General features: G+C 53.4%; 4 protein-coding genes across 4 annotated transcripts; 1 reads left to right on the top strand and 3 right to left on the bottom strand.

Annotated features, from left to right (window-relative positions):
• Positions 1-13,478: 13,478 nt before the first annotated feature.
• Positions 13,479-14,352, bottom strand: SPBR_03989 (charged multivesicular body protein 3; the record flags this gene model as incomplete). The annotated part of the gene is made up of 2 exons (XM_040762277.1): positions 13,479-14,207; positions 14,305-14,352. The coding sequence occupies 2 exons, from the start codon at positions 14,350-14,352 to the stop codon at positions 13,479-13,481; spliced, it is 777 nt and encodes a 258-aa protein (XP_040623202.1).
• A 1,828-nt stretch (positions 14,353-16,180) lies between these two features.
• Positions 16,181-17,174, top strand: SPBR_03978 (protein wos2; the record flags this gene model as incomplete). Its single annotated transcript, XM_040762266.1, has 3 exons — positions 16,181-16,208; positions 16,457-16,900; positions 16,981-17,174. 3 exons carry the CDS (start codon positions 16,181-16,183, stop codon positions 17,172-17,174), a joined length of 666 nt encoding a protein of 221 aa, XP_040623203.1.
• Positions 17,175-18,033: 859 nt separating this feature from the next.
• SPBR_03968 (uncharacterized protein) lies at positions 18,034-19,133 on the bottom strand (the record flags this gene model as incomplete). The annotated part of the gene is made up of 3 exons (XM_040762256.1): positions 18,034-18,408; positions 18,475-18,639; positions 19,026-19,133. The coding sequence occupies 3 exons, from the start codon at positions 19,131-19,133 to the stop codon at positions 18,034-18,036; spliced, it is 648 nt and encodes a 215-aa protein (XP_040623204.1).
• Positions 19,134-19,879: 746 nt separating this feature from the next.
• SPBR_04019 (uncharacterized protein) lies at positions 19,880-20,239 on the bottom strand (the record flags this gene model as incomplete). Its single annotated transcript, XM_040762306.1, has 2 exons — positions 19,880-19,924; positions 20,015-20,239. 2 exons carry the CDS (start codon positions 20,237-20,239, stop codon positions 19,880-19,882), a joined length of 270 nt encoding a protein of 89 aa, XP_040623205.1.
• Between the last annotated feature and the right edge of the window lie 841 nt (positions 20,240-21,080).

Here is a 21,080-nt window from a genome sequence, read left to right on the forward strand (position 1 = left end):
GTTGGCGGTTGTGGGTGTCCGCTGCGTGGCGATGGGCAGATACAGTCTTGTTGTATCCAAGTCGTAATTGTGATTCTGTATCAAGTCGTTGGTGTTGAGAAGAGTGTGCGATAGCTCGGTAGAGACATGTGTTGTTGCTTTGTGAAGACTGGATGGGAAGTGCGAAGACGAGAGGTCTCTTATTCTTCTTGTGGTGTGTCAATATGAACAAAGTTAGAAGAAACTGGGGAAGAGGGAAAAGGAAAAGGGGACAAAAGAAAAAGAGGAGACGCGATGCGTGTGAATATATATTTTCGTGGGAGGGAAAGACGAGAGACGAGAGACGAGAGACGAGAACCAGGGACACACCCACCGACTCACACGAAAGGGGAAGGAATGGGAAGAGGTGGGCGTGTGCGATTTTCACGAGGCAGCAGCGCGGGTCGAGAACCGCAAGGGAGGGGCGTGTCTGTCCGGGGGAGGGGCGTGTTGTTGCGGACCGCTCTTTCCCGAGAGAGCACTTTGTCGACTGAAGGGGCGTGGGCGTGGGGGAACGGGCTGGAACTGTCAAGGAAAGAGCCGGGGAAGCACCGTTTGCTTGTGCCAGTGTTGGCCCGTAGCTACACGCCCTCCCGACCGTTTTCGGCTTGTGATTAGGACACAACAAAACGGTGGCTCCCACGCTACCACGCAGGGAGGCCCAGACCGCCCTCCCTTCCGTTTGCTCGTGCTTGCTCGTGCCCACAAGCGGGACGGGGCATAAGCGTATTACGAAATAATACGCCTTGACTGTGCCGCTCCTTTCTTCCGTCTTCCTGTGGCGTTGACCGCCATTCCCCTGCTGATGATTCCAGGCTTTTCTGCGCTTCGTTCCTGCACCGAAGGCATCATCACTGTCGCCGAAAACAGGAGGTGCATCGAACCAGGACACACTTTACTTTGTTGGACGGAGTCTGATGCGTCCTGGACACTTGTCTCGATGTCAGATATAGTTCCATTTTTGAACAAAGCGTAGTCATGGTTGCCTGTTTTGTTTGCAGAGGTGGACAGGGACATTACCGTATTTAGTATTCTGGCGGTGCGATTCGACATCGCCAACCGATACGCTGTGATGCGGTGATGCGATGCGATATGAGAAGAAGGGATGACGAGTGGCCGACTGTTTTGTGCAGCCGAGTCCGATAAACGGGTGAGCTTCACCGCCCTTCACAAAAGCGCTCGACGTGTGTCTGGATGGCATGTCTGCGCGCCTGCATGCAACTGCAGGTCAAGAGCAAGCGCCCGCAGGCGTGGGATGTGTTGCAGTGCAGCGAGGAGGGAGGGGGTGAGAGGACGAGGCGACATGGAGGTGAGAGCCACGCTGGGTACGAAACCAGACGAAGCCCGGATTTACAGTTGGCGCTTGTTTGTTCTCGGTCTGTTGTCTGTTGGTCGCGGTGTTTGTTGGCGACATCGGCTCAAAGAAGTAACACGCCAGACCGTGCTACCTCCTTGTCGTCGACGCAAGGATACGACAATAAGGGCCGCACGGAGCTGCAGAAACACTGTGTCTGTCACCGACGGCATATGCCTCTTTCCGGTCGTTGTGTACTTTCAGTTCTGTTTGCTTGACATGACGATGTCCTAGGATTTTAATTCCGCCTTTCCCGTGTGGACATTGTTGGTCTTCAGGCCTTTGGTCGGCTTTAAATCCTTGATCCGCCATACTCACGGAGTCATCCTAAATACAATCATGCCCCGTCCTCCAGTCTCTCGTGATATCATTCATAGTATGGGGAAAAGTGCAATCGCCACCTCTGCCGTCCCCAGCTTTTCGCCACGGACACAAATTCCGGGGCAGCTACGACGTGTTATGCAGCGTATTAGACAGCTCACTCTGCACATTTGACAGAGTCCCGCCCCGGGTTTCGAAGCCTCAGCACTTTCATCGCCTCGCATTCAGATGAGGCAGATTTTTTTTTTTAGTTTGTCATGTATACACGGTATCTGGCTGCTTTTGGGCTGGATTCATGCCATATTGCACTGGGTGTGTGGTGACGTTGCCTTGGGCCATGAGTCACAAACAAACACCCTGTTATTCACATGTATCCATGTGAGGAACGTTTGTTTGCGTGTCACCAATCCGCCTGCCCACGGAGTCATTACGTGGCTCGCAAACAAACACAGCCCCTTATTACTGTATCTGTATATCATCTCGTCGTCCCACCTGCTCATATCATGTTCGTCTGGTCTGTCTTCTTCTGTCAGCCTGAGAACGCTATAATTACTGTCATCGTCGGGCTTCCCCAAGAACGATACACAGCTGCCAGCCCTTTGCGTAATCAATATCGTATGGATTCGTGCGACTCTCCACGTCGTTCGATTGTCAGCAATCCTGATTTCGCCTTCCTCAGTCCGTCTGCTTTTGTGTCCACAGTCCCTCTGGCTCACCGGTGTCTCCTATTTCCAAGGACCAAGGACCGCAGAAAGGGACGACCCAGAATATGCACCGTCCGAGCGCTCATTTGCCCCATTTCTCCCGTCTCCTCTGGCCCTTTCCCCTCTCCACCGTATCCTTCGTGGCACATTCCTTGGTCCTACCCTTTCAGGAATGTCCTACATTTCCAAACCTGGGGTTGACAGCCATTGAATGCTGAAGACATTCGAAAGGGAGCCACGACGTTTCTTTGTGCCTTGTTCCCTGCCGGTGTTCGTGTTCGGTCATCGTTTTGTCTCGTTGTTCACGTCTTTGTCAGGATGCCTTGACAGTAGCTACGTCGCAGTTGGTACTGTTTGCATCGCCTCGACTCTACGTCGTACAAACGCTTTCGTTTCATGGTGCTTGTTTTCTTTTGCCTCCCGTGATGCATCCCTCCCTCCATTGCAGGCCGCTCATTTTCTTCACATCTACAGAATATGTCGCCGTTGCAACCACGCCCAGCCAAACTGGACAACGCAAACTCTGGCCACCTCAGCCAGGAGCGCCTCCTTTGTTCCCTGGTGGTCCTTCTGACGGGCTGCAGCGTGCCCACAAAGGACGCTAAAGGCCCCACTGGACGCATCGTCCCGTGTCCCTCTCCGTTTGGCTTAAACCAGAGACATAAATTTTACAAGGCGGCGATCGTATGAAAATTTCCTTGCCTCTCTGTCCCTCTTTCTCCTGATTTTCGGGTTTCTTCCTTTTTTCTTTCATCTGTTTTTGTTTCTCTCGTATTCATGTTGCCCAACGGTCTGGCGGCGCCTTCAACGGGACGGCATCCACATTGCGGTTTTTTTGGCCAGTCACATTTGCCAGAAATCAGTCAGCTTTGGTTGTTCTTTCGCTCGCTGGCATCCTTGCACACCGGTACTTTGTACTTTGACTATGACTACTGACAGGACGCGGTTTGAATTTGTTTGGTTGCTGTTGCTCGGACTTGCGCACGACAAGACAGCAGCATCCGGTTTTAGCTGTTGACCGCCATTCATCTCTGTCTCTCTTGCGTCTGCAAATGTTTGGTTCAGCGTACGTCTCCTAATTTGTGGCCCGCGCTGCCGTCCCCTCTTCACCGTAACCTTTTGCCGTCATCCCTGTCCGTGGAAAGCGGAAGACGAAAGCCAAGATGCCCACACTTATGCATACCCCCCCCACCCCCCCTTTGTCCAGACGGTCTGGTCTTTTCTTAGGGAAGATTGCAAATTGCTCCTAACGTGCTGAGGATGAGACATACTGCGAGGGGACCGTTGCTGCACCGGACGCGATAGCCGAATGTCGCATTCCATTCCCGGCAAAGCAAGGCTGTTCCCCGGCAAGGGGTAGAGTGAGAGAGGCCTTTACGGCGGAATTGGTCATGATGATCGTTTTTGATAGACAGTCTAGTGAGGATGACGAGAGCAGAGACGCGACAAGTGCTGAATGCACAGCAATACGTGTACACAAATGCACAGGTAAGACACGCCTGCACAAGACAGCTGGAAGCCCTTCGTACTTTACAACATTCAACCAAAATAAAAGAAACGCTGAGCCTCAACCCAACTTGTGTCAACCCGGCCAGTTACTTCTGGCCAAGAAAGCACCGGCGGTTGAACGGCATCAGCGGCAGAGCCATCCGTCTAGCCTCTGGACTCGCTCGAGGTCGGTCTTGGACTTCGCATTGGTCAGTCGCACCGTTCTTCTTCTTCAGTGCTCTGTCAAAAACCATCATTTCGCTCTAGACCACATAGACTCGCTGCTCGGCCATCTCGACTCGCCCATCAACCACACCGTTCCAGACGGCATGTCGATATTGAGCGCCGTTGATCTTCTCTCAGTTACAGAGTATGGATTCAGTTTTTTTTTTGCCTCTCGTATTCTGTAACCAATTCCGAGGATCACTGTTCGCGAGATGGAACGGCTGCACAACAAGTGCCGATGAATAGGCCTCCCGGATAGCTCGCGAGTCTGGGGGACACCAGCGGGCTATTGAATAGTTATTGCCGTTTTGTCTCCTTTTTGCTTCATTTTTGTCTCTTTTTGCCCTTTGTTTCCAAGGGATTGTGACTCCGGGCGAGGGCTAGACAAAGTGCCCAGAATACGTAGAACCGTTTTACCCGATTTCATGGGGGTTTATTCTGTAATGGGTCGCGATTGGCTAGCAGGTGCCTCCCGACGTCCAGACGGATGCCGGTCCCAGCAAAGTGCAAGACGGCGCAAAACGGGCGAAAGACGCCCCAAAACAGGAAAGAGCTGGGGTTGTCATTCGCCACCGTTTACCCCAGTCTCTGCCGTCTCGGGTCGCCCTCCACCTGTTTCCATCAATGAGCCGAGCGCCCGGCATTTGGCAAAGCAATGAGAGCATGAGCGTCCCGTGTACGGCAATAACGAGCAGAAAAGACAAATATGGGCATATGATGCGGCGTACGTCGTCATGTTATATCTCGCCCAAGGCGTGGTGGAAGAACAGCCCCGGAATGCGTCGTCCCGACTCGTGACGTTTTGGGAAGCAAAGTCATCTGCACATCCTCGCCTGTATCGTACCTCGTCTTCCGCGGTCTTCGTGTCGACCATTGCGCGTCGCATCCTGTCCGATCGATCGCGGTCCAGACGCGTCGTTGCTTTTTTGTCTGCCACTCTGCTTCTTTCAGCTTTCTGTCTTGACCGATTCGGTGCAGATGAAACGCTCTAGCAGCTCTGGCCATTCTCTTTTCGTCGTCTGCCAGCGCAGCTTCTACCATGTTTTGGCCCTTCGCTTCCGTGTGCTCGGATGCGCTCAGGCTTTGGGGGAGGACGCGGCACCGCCTATGTTACACTCCGGGCCGTTGGGAAGGGGTGGGATACATGGACAAAAGGGCAGGGGAGCGGTTCGTTCCAGAAAAGACTTTCCATGGAAGGCGAGGTCCGAGGGGGCGGGTGGAATGTGCTGGGCACGTCCAGGGGGGGAGGGGTTTGGGCTTTCGGCCCGTCACTGTATCTTATTACCGTATTACCGTCTTGTCGTTTTGTCGTTTTGTCGTTTCGCATTGTGGTCTTTCGTCTTTGTTGCATTGTGTATATCCGCATGGTCCTCGAGACACGGCCGGCAACAGACAAGCGGCAGGCAAACAGTGCAGAGTATGCAATGGGAGACGTCTCTCACCCTCCATCGGGCTGTCTCCACAATTCATCTGACCGGACCAAGAGTCCAGGCACAGCATGGTCAGATATGTTCTGTACATCAATATTACTCTATGAACACATCCCCCAGTTTCGAAGAAGACAGGACAAGAACCACAGGAACGGCAGCAGCAAAACAAGGCATGCATGGAAAGAAGACGCGGAAGAGCAGATGCAACCGCACAGACTGCTTTGCGGAGGGCTCGAGGTGCCTCGTTCAGACCGTTGAGAAACAGAGCACGCCCGTGCTTTTGTTTTGCCTTCGGCATGTGGTCACCGAGGCGTGGTAGGAAACGGTGAGAGGCGAAAAGCACGTGGTAACAGACGGGATAAAACGGTGGCACAAACGGTGACAGAAATAGTGGCAAATTTGGCCGCGGGCTTTCACACTATCACACTATCTTGCAATTGCAGTGGGACCGCCGCGTGGAAAAGTAGGTTTCGCTACTCGTCAGAGGCTACCATGAGCTGTCAGAAGCCATCACAAGCTATCCTGGGCTACTCGTTGCCTCGTCCTGGCTATTTCCCATGAAGACAAAGGGAAGTCTAAAACCCCAATATTTCCTGTGCGAAAGGCATAGCTAGGATGAGAAGACGGTAATGCGAGACGGAACGTAGACGAGTCCCGAGATGCGAGTTAGGGAACGAAGGATGACGAGGAGGCTTCCTTGCTAAAGAGGAGCCAAAGAGCCGCCCGCGAGAAACGACACCATCGGGTCGACGATACAATATGCCGTACTGCGGAACGATGGTCCAATTAGGAAAGTCAACTAGAAGGATTTTCAAAGTCAACTGGAAGGATTTTCACTCTGACAGGTTGCTCACAGCCGGCAGCGGTAACGTTGGCTTGGGACGATTTTATCTCTCATTTTGAGTAATGTTTCTCACCCACCATTACGGAGTACTCCGGCAACCAAGATGCCGTCTCCGTCAATGTCTTTCCCTATGGGAGGGTTGCGTGAAATAGTCTGGGAAGTGTTGGTATGAAAACAAGCAAACAACAATCCCTCTCTCTAGCGGAGAATATCCCCAATTTACCGAGCCTAACTTTATAGTGCTCGGGTCTTGGCCCATTCTCCCGATAAGAATGGGGAAAGGTGGCAGAACAAACAAAGAGGACATAGGACAGAGCATAGCCAGATAGGCCAGCGGAGAGTACCGCCTCGCCAGTGGCGATGGGCGACAATGTCCCACGGGACAAAGAACACCAAGCCACAGCGGCAGAACATTCCCATCCAACCGGCACCGGCTTCCACACCAGCCACACGCTGACAGGACCTGTGACGGTGCCAGAAAGCGGTAATTGGTTCGTCTCTTTCTTTTTTACGCTTTACGTCCCTCTCCCGTTATGAGGGCCTGAAACGGAGTACGAAAGAGCCAAAAAGAAATCCTTCGTGCTCTGGCTTGCCATTTCCCGATCCTTTTTCTTTCCCGATCCTTTTACGACACTTCTGAATAGAATATTACTCATTACTTCGTACACCGAAGAGGAGGGAAGGATGGACAATGTAAGATTACGGCCCACTTTCGATCAGAACCGTTTTCCCCGGGCGCGGCCAGCGGGGAAGTCGTCCCGCGAGCCTGCGCTTAGGGCCATGGAAAACGGCCCTTTCCATCTGACCCACTTTTAGTTTCTTCCTTTTTCCTTCTAGCGTAATTCGTACGCCTATGAAGACGAGCGCGCTCAAAGCATCACAAAACAGCCAGGCAACCTGGCCAGGGGTTTGTATGCAGTGGAGAACCACAAACCACCACTAGCACCACCACAACACCACTCAGCGGTGGAACCGAAAAGGCCCGACGAAGGGGTTTCCCAAGATGGCCATCTGGGGAGACGGAGAAGGGGCAGAGCGGAGGCTTGTCCAATGCGACGGGTCGTCCCAACTGCCAGACAACAGGGATCCCAAAAGAAGAAGGCGAATGCGCCGCGGCTGGCAGGGAACAAAATGTCGGTGGTCGGCGTGGTCGGCAGGTGGATCGGCCTCGGAGCTGGCTGTGCTCTGCCAACGGCCGGTCCGGTTTGGTGAGGAATGATGCAAAAGACGCGGTGCACATGCTTCATACTGCCTCCTGCTCATGAACATGAAAGAGGGAGAAGACAACATACGGTTGGCGCGTCTCATGGTCCCGGCGCGCGTTCCTGTCCGCCCTCCGAAGCATCGCCAATCCAAGACACATGCCGATGCCAGGGGAAAGGAAAAGGCAAAACAGTGGACCAGTGGGAAAGTGGGAACAGCGCGGAGGCCATCCGGGCCGCAGCGAGAGTGCGTTACTACGCTAAACTGTGCTGATCCCAGGATAATTACTCCATAGGAGAGTATTTGAGTATGTTGTCACGGTTGCCTTTTTATTTCTCTGATGTGGACTCATCGCGCCCCGGGACGAGACTGCCTATTGGTAGCACGGGGTTGCATTACGACGCATATCTCTCCTATTTCGGCTTTCACGCTGTCTGCTAATCTACCTAGATACTACGCTGGTAAAGGTACGAATCAAACACTGCCATTACCCAGAGATCGCCTCTGCCCATCGACAGAATCATCCTGACCAGTCGGTTGACCATGCTGTGAAACAGAAAACAAAACGAAAGCAAAGCACGATGGTGGGCGACCACGGCTCATGCCCCTTTTCTCTGCGTCCAATGGCCGCCATCCTTCAGCTTCAATGAAACCCAACAGAGAAAATGTAGATATGAGAGAAAAATGATAAGATGGAAACATGAAAGGCCAAAGGATTGACCCCCGCCGACCCCTTTCCTCGGTCTTGGGACTGAGCTGAGGGACTTACGGAGTGCCACCACAAACTATCCTGGAGATGCCCTTGCTCTGGAGACCAGATGCTTTGTGTAGCGGGTCCCTGTCCCAATGGCACCCAATACTGCACCCTCTTGGCTTTCGGTCAGGGGCTCGCCAACTTCTTCACTTCAGGAGCCGACGGGGAGAGCTTCCGACCGCGAGACAGTGGCTGCAGCTCGATTCTTGGAATACAACCGTATGCATGCACCTTGGGATTTGGGTCCTGCAAGCACCCAAGAGGACGGTCACAGTGGGCCAGATGAGAAGCGAGAGGACGGGGAGGGAGATGGTGGGACTGACCTGGCTGGGAGATTACCACTTTCTCCCCCACGGCGTGGGGGCGTGGGATGTACGAAATATGTACACTCAAGACGAGGGCTGGCAAAGCCCACACAATTGCCTCGCCTTTCCTGACCTCCCACCGAGCACCAAACGTCCCACCGTTTTCGTGGCGTGCTTCCATACTTTTCTACTGCATCCCACGTTGCCCGGTGGTATCATGTCTACTCAGACCTCCCGCGCTCTATCCCGCGCGCCAGACCGACGCAATGTCCCCCCTCGTCCATGGCGGAAACCGATTTAAACATTCGTCGCTTTATCCCAAGCTCCTGCTCACCTCCACCTCTCCGTCCTTCCCCACGTAGCAAAACAGGCACCTCCCACGATCCCACGTTCCCGCGCTCATTCGTCGTCTCGTTCCCCAGCAGCATGCCCTTGTCGGTGAAGGACGTGGGGAGACCTGGTAACGAGACGGATGTTCGTGACATGTTTCTTATTAAATTGGGAGTGGACAGCGCGACTCAGAGTACGACTGCAATAGAAGAGGCCGAGGGGATGTGGCCGTGGGATGACCGTGGGCGTCAGGAGCGAATGGATACGTGTCGAGAGGCCGGCCTTGGACACGCCCCTCCCACGCTTCGGTTCGAGCGCTGTTTTTCGTCCGTCTCTCCGTTGCCATGCTGTAAGATACAAACAGAACAAGCGACGGACCAAGACCCGCGGCGACGGATGATGGCTCCGGAGCGATGTATGCAGCGGCCGCAGTTCCGTTTCATCCTTGCTCCCAGTGTTTTTTTCTTTTCTTTCCTGCGACAATCTATGCTGTATGACAGAAACACGCACTGCACGTCAGATTGCGAGCTTCTTGACCGCCAGCGAAGAAAAGAAAAGAGAACAAGACGGCAGCAGACAGAAGCGGGCTTCCAAAAGTTCCGTTTGTGTAACGGAATGAGACAGCCAAGCAGCCATCTGCCAACGGGATGTGCCCGGATAACAAGCTGCGGCTGCGGCCACGGCAATATGTCGGGCAGAAAATAGAGTACGAGAATGATCCCGCGGACACAAGACACTCACTGAAGAAGCACGAGAAGCACGCGTATTACGGAGGGATCCTGCCAGGATGATCAAAGAGTAAGCCAGGCGAAAGGTGTCGTGTCACTCGCCACTCTCCCCTTATCTCCCGGCAAGGCGTTTCCCTACTGCGGCCAGTTTCCTGCCCATCTCATATCTCCATATTGTCTCTGTAACGTTTCAAACGGTCTCGCTCAGCGCTGTTACCATTGCCATCGGCAGGGGACGGAAGAGAAAAGTTTGATTACGGAGCACAAAATTACCCAGTACAGACTAGAGGGCTGTGCTGGGTGGTGACCGTTGAGTTGTGCCTGGTGGTCAACGACTCACCAACAAACCCAGTAACCCGGGATTTTACGGCACAGTTTTGCCCGTTTCGTCACATCGCCTTTCCATGTTCTTTCCAACACACGCGCCGTGCGTCAGCTCGACCACTGCGTTCGAGCTGTGCCTCCAAGTCACAAATGTCAGCACACAGGAGACAGTGTACATCTCAGTTTTTGGGCTGGGCCCGTTGCAAGGAGGGGCGTGTGATTGACAGAAGCTGAAATGGCGGTGTCGAGCCGTTTACACTCGTGTCTGATTCGCTTTCTCTTCCTTACTTGCTCACCGTTTTTTGGGTGATCGGGCTGGCGATTGGAGGAGACTGAACAACACGATGAGGAGGGGGGATGGGGGGTTATGGGAAAAGACGGAAGAGATTGGGCGACGACAGTCTGGAGGAGACGGAGGGGTGAAAACAAGAAATGCGTGGGGGACAGCGAAGAACGAAGAGGGGGTATCGTGCAGGACGGGAAAACGGCGTACACCGACAGACGAAGCGCAGTGTTGGGGAACGTGGACGAAGAAGACAAAGAAAGGAATGAAAATCAAATGAAAATCAAATGAAAATGAAAATAAATGAAACATGAAATAGAAAAAGAAAAAGAGAAAAAGAAAAGAAGACAGGAGATAAATGTGAGGTTCAGGAGAAAAGAAGAAACCAAACAAGCGCTGAGGTTGAGAGTCAAAGGCTGACACTGACACGGTTGGGCAAACGGATTTGTCAACTGTCATCATCTTACGACCAGCGCAGAGTTTGTTTTCTTTTGTTTGCGAATTCGGGTGGGTTGAAAGGGGTGAATAATTGTCGCGATGGTATTCCCACATTAGCAGGAAGAGCATGTCTTGAGAAAACACCACATTGCACTTTCATCACAACCTTGGTCACAGTTTCACCTTCCACTGGTCACATCACAGGCCATACAAAGCACAAATCACTCATTCACAAGCACGGGTGTGAAAACCCCGGACAAATGCAACGACAAAACGGTCTGCAGGCTTTCTGGTGATGACTCTTCTTCGCGTGCATCAAAGCGGCACGGCGGCCTTTGCACAGCCTGAACGCCACGCCCCTCCACTCCAACGATTGTATTCACTCTGGATTGACTCTGTTGGTAGTTGTTGCAAGGGCAGAAAATGGTGTTGGTTTAATTTCAAAAATAAAAGATTTGGGGTCTCAGTCTTACCGGCTGCCATAATAGGGAGGAAGTAAGAAGAAGACCAATGACGAACGAAAGACGAGAAGCAAAGCGTCGCTTTTTTCGCATCGAAAAATAGTCATCACGGAAGCTTGGCCACGCTGACCAAAGAGCGCCCACCTCGGCCAATTGTATTTCACAAGGCAGACACTCTCGAGAAAGCGTTCGGTAGAACCAATTGGACGCTGAGAAAATACGACTGTCTCGTCAAACTGCTCACGGGGAGGAAAGAAAATAGGGTGCACGGCAGTGGCCTGCAATTGGATGAAATCGAACGGCCTGGTGACCAATAACCCGGCAAGACGTCCTGTCGCGCGTCTCCTTCGTCCCCCTCTGGCTGTCACGATGTGATACGCTCATGATCCCCTCGAGCACCCCCCTCTCCCCCTTTTCTCACTCTCTATTTTATCACAATCACACACACCGAGAGATTGAGGGTGACCTCCAGGAGTGGCAACGAGGCGCGTGTTTGGTTCGCGTCCCCGTTGGGGCAGGTCGGTGATGTGCTCAGTGCGCCCGTGCCACCCCCCACGGTTGGTTTTCCTTTCTTGCAAGGGATTTGGACGTCTGCTCCTTTATTGTGTGATGGAATCGCTCAAGACGCGACGGCCAAGTGATTGTCGAGGACTTTCGGTCTGTTTCTAAGCCGTGGTCGGTAAACAGACTGGACAAGAAAGGGAGACGGGAAAGGATACAGCCTTAGACCCCTACAGGATGTCCTCCAGAGCAAAGTGCTTGAAAGCGAGAAGAAAACAACATGCAACTCAAGTTCGAGTAAAGTTGAAAGGTTGATCAACAAATAGACCAGGTGACGGGCCGCTGGGGGCCACCGCGGGGACTAGGGAAGCGGGAGGGCGCGACAGGCAGAAAGGGCTCATCACGCGCCCTGCGCAAAGCGGCTCCCACATCCTCCTCTCACAAGCCCACTCCGAGTGGTAAAAATAGACACTCTGGGACAACAACCCCAAAGAAGCAGCGCAGCCGGAAACAGACACTCGAACGGTCATGGATCGACAAATGGCCGAAAACGACTCAATGAGTCTTCTTTACTTGAAGTTTGTTTGTTCTTACTATCGCGTGCAGGAACGCAACTATTTGTGTCCATCGTTGCTATCAAGGCCCAATCGCATTTTGCCTCCTGTTGCTCGTATGTCTAAATATAATCAAAGTCGCCAAGCAACGAGATTCAATATCTTGGTACGACGTGTCTGTCGTGTTCGTCTTCCTCTGAGGGTTGGACGTCTATTTCAGGGAGTCCAGAGGCAAGGAGGGTTATCCAGCATTAGGAGTGATGTGTACGACACGACCGCTTTCTCTGGATAACACAACTGTTTCAAACTCCGCTCCCTTGCCTCTCTACATAAGGCCAACCACGAGAGGGATCGGGCCTTCTTCAACGGTGCACGTTGGTGATAGAGGAGGATGCATCGCCATGAAGTGAGAACGACAAAGGGGATATTCCTTGTGTTTTGGCAATCTTTGCAGCTGAGGCCAGTAGTTTTCATTGTAGAAACAGTCCAACAAAATGAAGGCATATTAAGTTGACAAGCCGAGGACTTGGAAACGACACAGACCCAGTTTGATAGTATTTACTGGGAGGCTCGAGTGAAAACGCCCGACCTGGGCATAAGGTCATCGTCGTAGGGAGGGCATAAGCACCGTGATGTTGACCGTCCAAGATGGGTGTTCTACAGCGATTCAAAATTATGTGCCGGTCACGATGGACTTGTATCATCAACAGAGCACCTAGTGAATTTACCGCTTGATGCTCTTGGTTCGAGTCTGTGTTGCCATTTCCTTCCAGCTATGAGGAGCCGTTTTCCCGCTGAACGGACGAGACCGCTACCACTTTTATAATGGCGAGAGTGAAAGTGAGACGGTTACAGAGCGAATGCCGTGCTGCCATCGTGATGATAGGAGAGTACATGATCGTTGCTCAGAGAGTCCACAGAGACTTGGGATTATATTGTGTATATGCTCCAATCCAGTAGAGCGAGAATATAAAGTGGCGACCCACGCGCATGCATATGCAGATGAGAAGGACAAGCAAAAAGCAAAAAGAGCCAGGAGTAAATGAAACTGAACGGGACCCAAGTGAACGCCGCGCGTAATGAACAAGAGCCCAAAATCAAACAGGAAAGAAAGAAGCAACGAGAGAAAGACAGAGCGACACATGACACATGACGACGACCACATCCAACAGGTATAGAAATGAACAACACATAACCCCCCACTCCACGCCGCTCAGCTCCGCAGAGACTCCAGCCTGTTGCGCATCTGCGCCATCATGGCCTCCGTGTCCTCCTCGTCCTCTTCGTCCTCGTCCCCGTTGGGGCCGCCCTCGGCAATGGCGACCTTGCTGCGCGCCACCGGCACAGCGGGTTCGGCGGCCGCCGCCGGTACGGGGGTTGTGCCGACGGGCGTCGACGGCAGCACCGGGCCCGTCGCGGCCATGCGGTCTTTCAGAATCTCGCTGAGCACGCGGTCGACCTCGCTGTCGGCCTCGGCCACGTCCTCGTCCTCGAACAGGGCGGCGTCGTCTTCGGGCAGCGTCTCGTTGACCATTTCCTCCACGATCCCGGCCTTCATGAGCTCCACGCTCAGCTCCTGCATCGTGCCCGCGAGCTCGGGCAGGCGGATCAGCTGGTTGACGTCGCGCATGACGCCGACGCTGGCGCGGATGGACCCCTCGATCTTGCGCATCGCAAAGGCCTCGCTGACCTGCATCTGGACGCTGTTGAGCTGGGCACGGCCGGTCACGAGGCGCGCCGACGTGCGGCGGGCCCGCACGAGTTCGCGCGCAAAGTCGCGGACCTCGCGTTGCGCCTGTTTGGCGCGGGAGGGATCACGCTGGGCGCGGCGGTCGGCCTGGATGATGAGGTTTTTTGTGGTGATTTCGGCGCGCTTGGCATTGGCAATGTCGCGGTCGATTTTGCGCATGTTGGAGCGCAGGAGTGTGTTGCATTTCCGAAGCTACAAGAGACAAGACGCGCGCGTTTCGTTAGCTGATTGGTGCCGAGCAAAAAGACACCACCGCGAAAAGGATCGCAGCACGGTCAAAATTGCATACCTGCGCCTGCGGGTCAGGCTTCTGGAACAGGGCCCGGATGTTGTCCATTGCCGCCAAGTATACTTGCGGTGTGCGCCACCAGCAACATGTACTTTGATAGTGTTCTGGTAGTGCCTTTCCTCGTCGTCGTTGCCGCCCTCTGTTTACTGCTTCGTGATAGCTTGTCCCAGCCTCCCCCTCTGACGTGCTCCCGTATGACCACGAGCGCAAACGGTGTGAGAAGCCGCGAGTCGTACAATGGATAGAGTGTACCCTTGGTCCTCGAGACCTTTTTTGCGATGGACGGAAGAGATGTCGTCGGGGATTCCTTTGACGTAGAGTTTGGGGATTGAGGAGGATCCCACTTGTCTGGCGTCGCCGTGGAAGAGGCACTGGAGCTGCGCAGGCAGTGTTGATTCGTATCCGGTAGAGGGCTTGATCGGAATGCCCCTATGAAGAAGTCCGGAGGAAGGCAATGCCTTGTTGCCAAAGTCTGCGATTGCGGTCGTGTTTGCGGTTGTGAATGTGGCGGTGGTCGGTTCAGAGGACGTTGGAATCATTGGAATGGGCGCTTGGCCTTTCGGTGACGTTCTTTCCGCGGGGCACTATTTTGCGCCGTCTCTGGAGGGCCGCTTCTGCCTTGCTCGCTGCGCACGTGCTGATAGCGATATGGCCGAACCGGCCCACCAATTGGTGCATATGCAAATGGGCGGGCACAAAGGTGCAGCCGCATCGTTCTTTCTTGAGAATAATTTTGTAGTTCGCGGAAGGCACCAAGTTTGGGTAGTCTCCTTTCCTTTGGACAAATACAATAGTTCACTTATATAATCCCGCATCATATTATTGTCTCGTGCTTGGAGACAAGACTCTGAAATGATCCGGTTCGTTCACATATTCAGAAACACCTGGCTCAGAGGCCTTTCGATACAATCCAGTCCCCGGCCACAGGTTTACAGTTGGATAGGATACCAAGATATATGGCTTTTGACGTCCAACTTGATGCAAAAATAGCACGGATGTCGGACGCTCTCAGGCTCTTTTCACATATCACAGGTACGCTTCTGTTCCTGGCTACTGTACTGTATGGTACTCCAGTGCCTATCACGTCGCACCGATGAGTGGTGCCTACACCGGAGTACAGCCCTTTCTATGGAGCCATCGCCTTTCGTGGCCTTGGTTGCGGGGCAGCCTACGTCGCTGTAGGCTTTGCGCACTGTGAGGAATGTCGAGGCCTCTTAATCGCTCCTACTTTTCACTCCGTGCCCGCTCTGTGAGCCACTTGCCCTATAGGTACCAGGCGCAGCTAGTTGGCGGGTAGAAATACATGAGACGGCCCACCTGCGGGGTCTTTACAAGAGCTACGCAGATGGCAGCTGCACAGTGCCTGCAGAAACAACACAGCACTACGGCACTGTACTGGGGACGGTGTCGCCCCGTTCCTCCTGCTTCTCTGGGTCCTGCTCCAGTCTAGGTGAATCTTTGTGCTTCCTTGCACTTCCACCAACCTTCTGCCCCCCCGCCCTCCTTCTCTCGCCCGCCCACAACGCACGCATTCGATCGCTCTCCTCAGCCAACAGCGACCGCCTGCGGCTCCACCATAGCAAACACTGCAAAAATCGTAAGCCACGGGCCATCATCGACAACCTCTGCTTGCCTCTTTTTTGCAACAAAAAGCGAACCTCATTGTATTCCTCTTCTTCTACCTACCAATTCTCAAAGTGTCGCCAGCAAATATCCCACCAGCTCGACCTGTTTCGTCCGCTACTTCTCGCATAGCTTTGCATCTTTCGCATTTCAGCTTTCGCTGCCACCCTATTTTTCGCTTCACCATCGCCTCTCTCCGGTCGACGACTTCCTTTGCCACCAAGCTCTAAGCTTATCATCTCACTTCTTCACCATGTCTGCCGAAACATACACCCCCGAGGGTAAGCTGTCCCATTCATGTCCCTGACCCCCCAGACTCCTTGAACCGGCCGATCGCCCGAACGGCCATTGACGCGGAGAGCGGAAAGCGGAAAGGGGCAGCAGAGAGTTGACGACGTCACCGACGCTCCCCTCCTCCCTTTTTTCCGGCCGAAACGCAAACTCCTTTGCGATGGCGCTTTGGATTTGAGGATACTCGTCTCTTGTTTAAAGCGCAACCGACACTGACATCCACGCCCCTCCAAAACAGTCCTCTGGGCCCAGCGCTCCTCCAAGGATGACGCCGAGAAGAACTTCATCTACCTGACCATTGTCGTCCCTGATGCCGACCCCTCCCAAGCCGAGATCTCCCTCAAGCCCAGCAGTGTCTCTTTCAAGGGCTTCTCCAAGACCCTGAAGCGCACGTACCAGGTCACCCTCGACCTCTATGCCGAGATCGACGAGGCCGCCAGCAAGGTCAACCACACCTCCCGCTCCGTCGAGCTGAAGCTGGTCAAGAAGGAGCTCAAGGAGGAGTACTGGCCGCGCCTGCTCAAGGACGCCAAGAAGGTCCACTTCCTCAAGACCGACTTTGACAAGTGGGTCGACGAGGACGAGCAGGACGAGGCCCCCGCAGACGACTTCTCCCAGTTTGGCGGCATGGGCGGCATGGGCGGTGGCATGGGCGGCATGGGCGGCATGCCCGGCATGGGTGGTAAGTACAGTTGATCCCATGCGATTCCTGTATCCTGTGATGGTGATTGAGGAACACAGGCTAACCCCTAAACCACGCAGGCGACTTTGGCGGCATCGACTTCTCCAAGCTCGGCGGTGCCGGTGGCTTCGGTGGCGAGGAGGAGGACGAGGGCGCCGAGGGCGCCGAGGGCGCCGAGGGCGAGGGCGAGGGCGAGGGCGACGACGACGACGACGACGAAATGCCCGCCCTGGAGGGTGAGGAGGCTGCTGCTGAACCAGCAAAGTCGGCATAAATGGGTTACATGGTGATTTTGACCAAGGGCCTTTTATTGTTTCAGCACAGTGAAAAATTTAGGAAACGCGACGACCTATTTTGTCAAAGAAAAAAAGGAAAGCCGGTAATCAAATTTTTTATGTTTATTTCGCCTGTTTTGTTTCTTCAGTGTCCGGTGTTAGGATTTGTGGAAAAGAAGGCGTACCGAAGGTGGGGGGGACAATAGTTTTAAGACAGAGTGAGCAACGAGTAGAAATGGGAATGAGAGAAACGTCACAAATTTTACATCAATGTCATTCTGGGTGTCTGCTGTGACCTAGTCATCTTCTCTGTCGTCACTTGCGTGGGGCATTTTGCTTTGTATTCGCATTTTTCCCAAAAGTGAGGACTAAAAATATCGCATACTGAATTCTCCGAATACGCATGCGTATTTAACTACGTCGGCATCGTAGCGTGTGTAAAGGGACGAGGACACTCCGCAGAAGCTGGTGCATATACGGGATGCGTCACTTACCATCACGACCAGGGCAATGGCATTTAAACTCGAAAGCACACTCTCCGCCCGTTTGGGAATATTCTTCACGTCTGGAGGAACAACAAATGGTGCTCAACCTCGGTAGCATTCTATGTAAGGAGCCGAATAAATAACACCGAAAAAACAGAAACGCATACCCCGAAAAGCAACAAGGGACGGAACAAAATAATAAAAAAACCTGTCCTTCCCGTCCGAAATAAAAAGTGTTTAGAAAAGACCAAATTAAAGAGATTTGTGTTGTGTTGTCCTCCATTCTCTCAGCCACATTCCGGCTCCCATTCCAAACACCGTCGATATCCGGCCCATGGTCGGAACTGCTTCCGAATATGTCGCAAATACTTCTTTACATAATATCGTCGTCCATCGGGGCGTCAGCGGTCGCTGCCGCAGGGGCGGCAGCGGCGGCGGCGGGAGCGGCGGCCGGGGCAGTAGTGCCGTTCGTGGCCGTACCATTGCTAACAAAGTAGTCGGCCATCTCCGAGTCAAGCTCCTCGGCGGTCTTCTTGGCCGGGCGGGCGCTACGCGCACGACGACCCTGGCCGGGCTTCTTGTTGCCGTTGTTCTGGTTGTTGGCCTTCTGGTTGCCAGCTCCCTTGGCAGCGTTACCAGCACGCTTGTCAGTGGCGGCGGACTTGGGCTGTGCTTTGGGCTGCGTGATGCGCTGGCCCAGAGGCTTCGGCTGAGGGATAAGCTCGGCCTTGGCAACGACAACCTCGACCTATAATGTCACAGTTAGTAAAGGTCTTGCAATGCCCGGTAGGGCCGTACCAAATTATTTTCTCACCTTCACAGCACGGTTGTCGATAAGCAGACCGTTCAGCTCAGAGAAAGCCTTGCTGGCGCCGTCGGCGTGGTGGAACACGACTGTGGCGATACCACGGCTGACGCCACCAGGGCCATACGATAGCTCGACTCTCTTGACCTGACCAACAGCCTGACCAAAGTAATCCTGTTCGCAGTGGTTAATTGATTAGTTCGAGGACAGAAAATAGCAAGCTAGTCGAAATCTTGCATCATATCCATTGTCGTTCCAAATGATCGTCGCCAACAGGGTCCGGGTCTTGATGTGCTGGATCCAGCCATAGCAATCATAATAGTCGAAAAGAGTGGCCTTCCGATATCTGATACCGATGGGGTCCGACAGAGGGAAACATAAAACTTCGTCATCCGGAACAAAGGGTAAAGCAGAGCATAGCAGTGAGCGTAAAACAGCGAAATGGGCGGACATCCCTTCCGGGAATCAAAGGAAAACAGGTCCCGAGTAAATCGTCCTCAGAAATCTGACATAATATCTCGAATTCGATGGGGCGAGGCGCATTCCAGCCATGTACCAACCAGCGGAACCTTTTGTCGTCGCAACTGTGCGGCCAGTTCGCGCAAACCTTCCTTGTTGAGCCATATCCCAGGCGACAGTGAAGTGCTGCGAAATGAAAGGGCCGCCATGTGGTGTGTCAAGTTTCCGAGCCGCTGTTAAGCCAGCTTTCTGAAAACCGTCATCCGAGATAAACGCGTACTTCCGTCATTGACTGTGCGTGCTTCCCTGCCACGCTGCCACAGTCGCTGTTTATCTCTCATACAACCTGTTGCTCTAAAAGGATCCGAGAGGTGCGGTGATCGAAGGGATACACTTCGGATGTATCGACAAAACCGAAATAAATGATAAGGAGCCCCCGTTGTCGCGCACTGCGTTTGCTTGCCAGGGAAAAGGAATGAGATCGGTTTTTTGGTGACCAGCCAAAACAAGACCATCCTTGCTCACACTGCCATGGAGGAGGTAGCGCCGTAGACTATGCTGACAGTATGTCAACAGCCAAAGACCTCCGCATATTGCCAGCGCCAAAACAACTGTACTTATGGGAGCTTGCCAGGCTGCCTCAAGACAGTGTTCGATACTTGCGCGGCAGGGATGATCTGATTGCTCGAAACTTCCAATACAAGCGATGGCCGCACAAATGGCGAAACAATCGATGGAAGGAGACTGACATGGCAGCGCGACGATTCGACTCTAGGACTTATGTGGAAATGCGAGATGAGCGCACCGGGCGCTTTGCAACATCTCTTAGGGCCGTTCGGACTTGGGAGTCGGAACAATAAACCCACTATCGGACAAGGGAATAGACGCGACGACGACGTCGGTTGACGGAGCGATGGAAGATGTTGTCGAAAATTCCAAACGCGGAAAAACGGCCTCAGCGGAAACATACCTTGATCTGGGCCTCAGACACATCCTTGGGCTATCAAATATTAGCTGATGTGTGAAGGATAGGACAAACGATCGAAGAACAAAAGCCAAAACAGGCCACTGGGACAAAAGAGTCACGTACCAGGTTGCTGACCACAATCTTGCTCTCCCCGACAGCGCCCTGCGGCTTGGAAGGGGTAGACTTGTTGTTGCCACGAGTAGGCTTGGTGTTCTTCTGAACACCACCGGCAGGCGCCGGCTTGGCCGGGCCAGTCGAACGGCGAACAGAGCGACGGCGGTTGTTGCCAGCAGTCTTGCGCTGGTTCGACAGAATGTCGTCGAGCGACTGGTCGAGCTTGCTGGACATCTTGGGTGATGTGTTGGTGGGTGGCGGAAGAGAAGTTGGGAGAGAGGTGGCAGAAGAAATGGCTGTTCGTAAACAACGAAGGGCCTGCGAAGCGCAGAGATCTCCTTCGGGATAAGAGCGAAATGAGCAGTCGACGGGAAAAGCGCGACGTGAAGCGATGGATAAAGTAAGACTGTTTACGAGCGGAAAAAATTGCGCTCGCGGCAGGGAAAGGTCTGGTTTGGCAGGGAAGAGAAAGGGAAAATGGAATGAAGGATAAAACAGTAGGAAGATAAATAGGACTGTCGAAGTTGGCTGCAGTCGTGGGATAAAGAAAGAAAAAATGTCGTTTGCAGGTTGTGTTGATGGATGGAAGAGAGAGAGGAGTGAAAAGTGAGAGGAGCGACGAGAAGAGAGAAAACGGAGGGCAGAAGCAAGGGAGGAGACCAGTCACAGGGTTTGTCGGCCTCAGGTGTTTGGTAGGCAAAACTCAGGCCGCCCGAAAAGGGGCGAGTCCCTTCCTTGCAGGAGGCAACAGGTAGCCATGGGGCTTTACGGTTTGGGGCTAACTGTATTTGGAATGACTCAGCAGCCGTTCCTCGCTTCAGTCAGGGCGCCGGCAGCCAATAGCAATTGCTAGCGCAGCACCCTGTCTCCATGTGTGAGGCCTCGTCAGCGGAGAGCATCCAATCGACAAGGTGATTCAGAGTATCTCACGACATGTATGCACATTGTCTACTATTATTTCGCACATGTATATATGGCACGGACCGGATATATCGTATAGATCCTAGCTGTTCAGAAAGTTCGCTCTTGATTATTGCACGCCAAAAGAGAAAGCAGAAAACAAATGTAGACGCCG

The sequence above is a fragment of the Sporothrix brasiliensis genome (genome assembly GCF_000820605.1).
Source record: "Sporothrix brasiliensis 5110 chromosome Unknown Cont12, whole genome shotgun sequence".
In the NCBI taxonomy this organism is placed as follows: Eukaryota; Fungi; Ascomycota; class Sordariomycetes; order Ophiostomatales; family Ophiostomataceae; genus Sporothrix; species Sporothrix brasiliensis.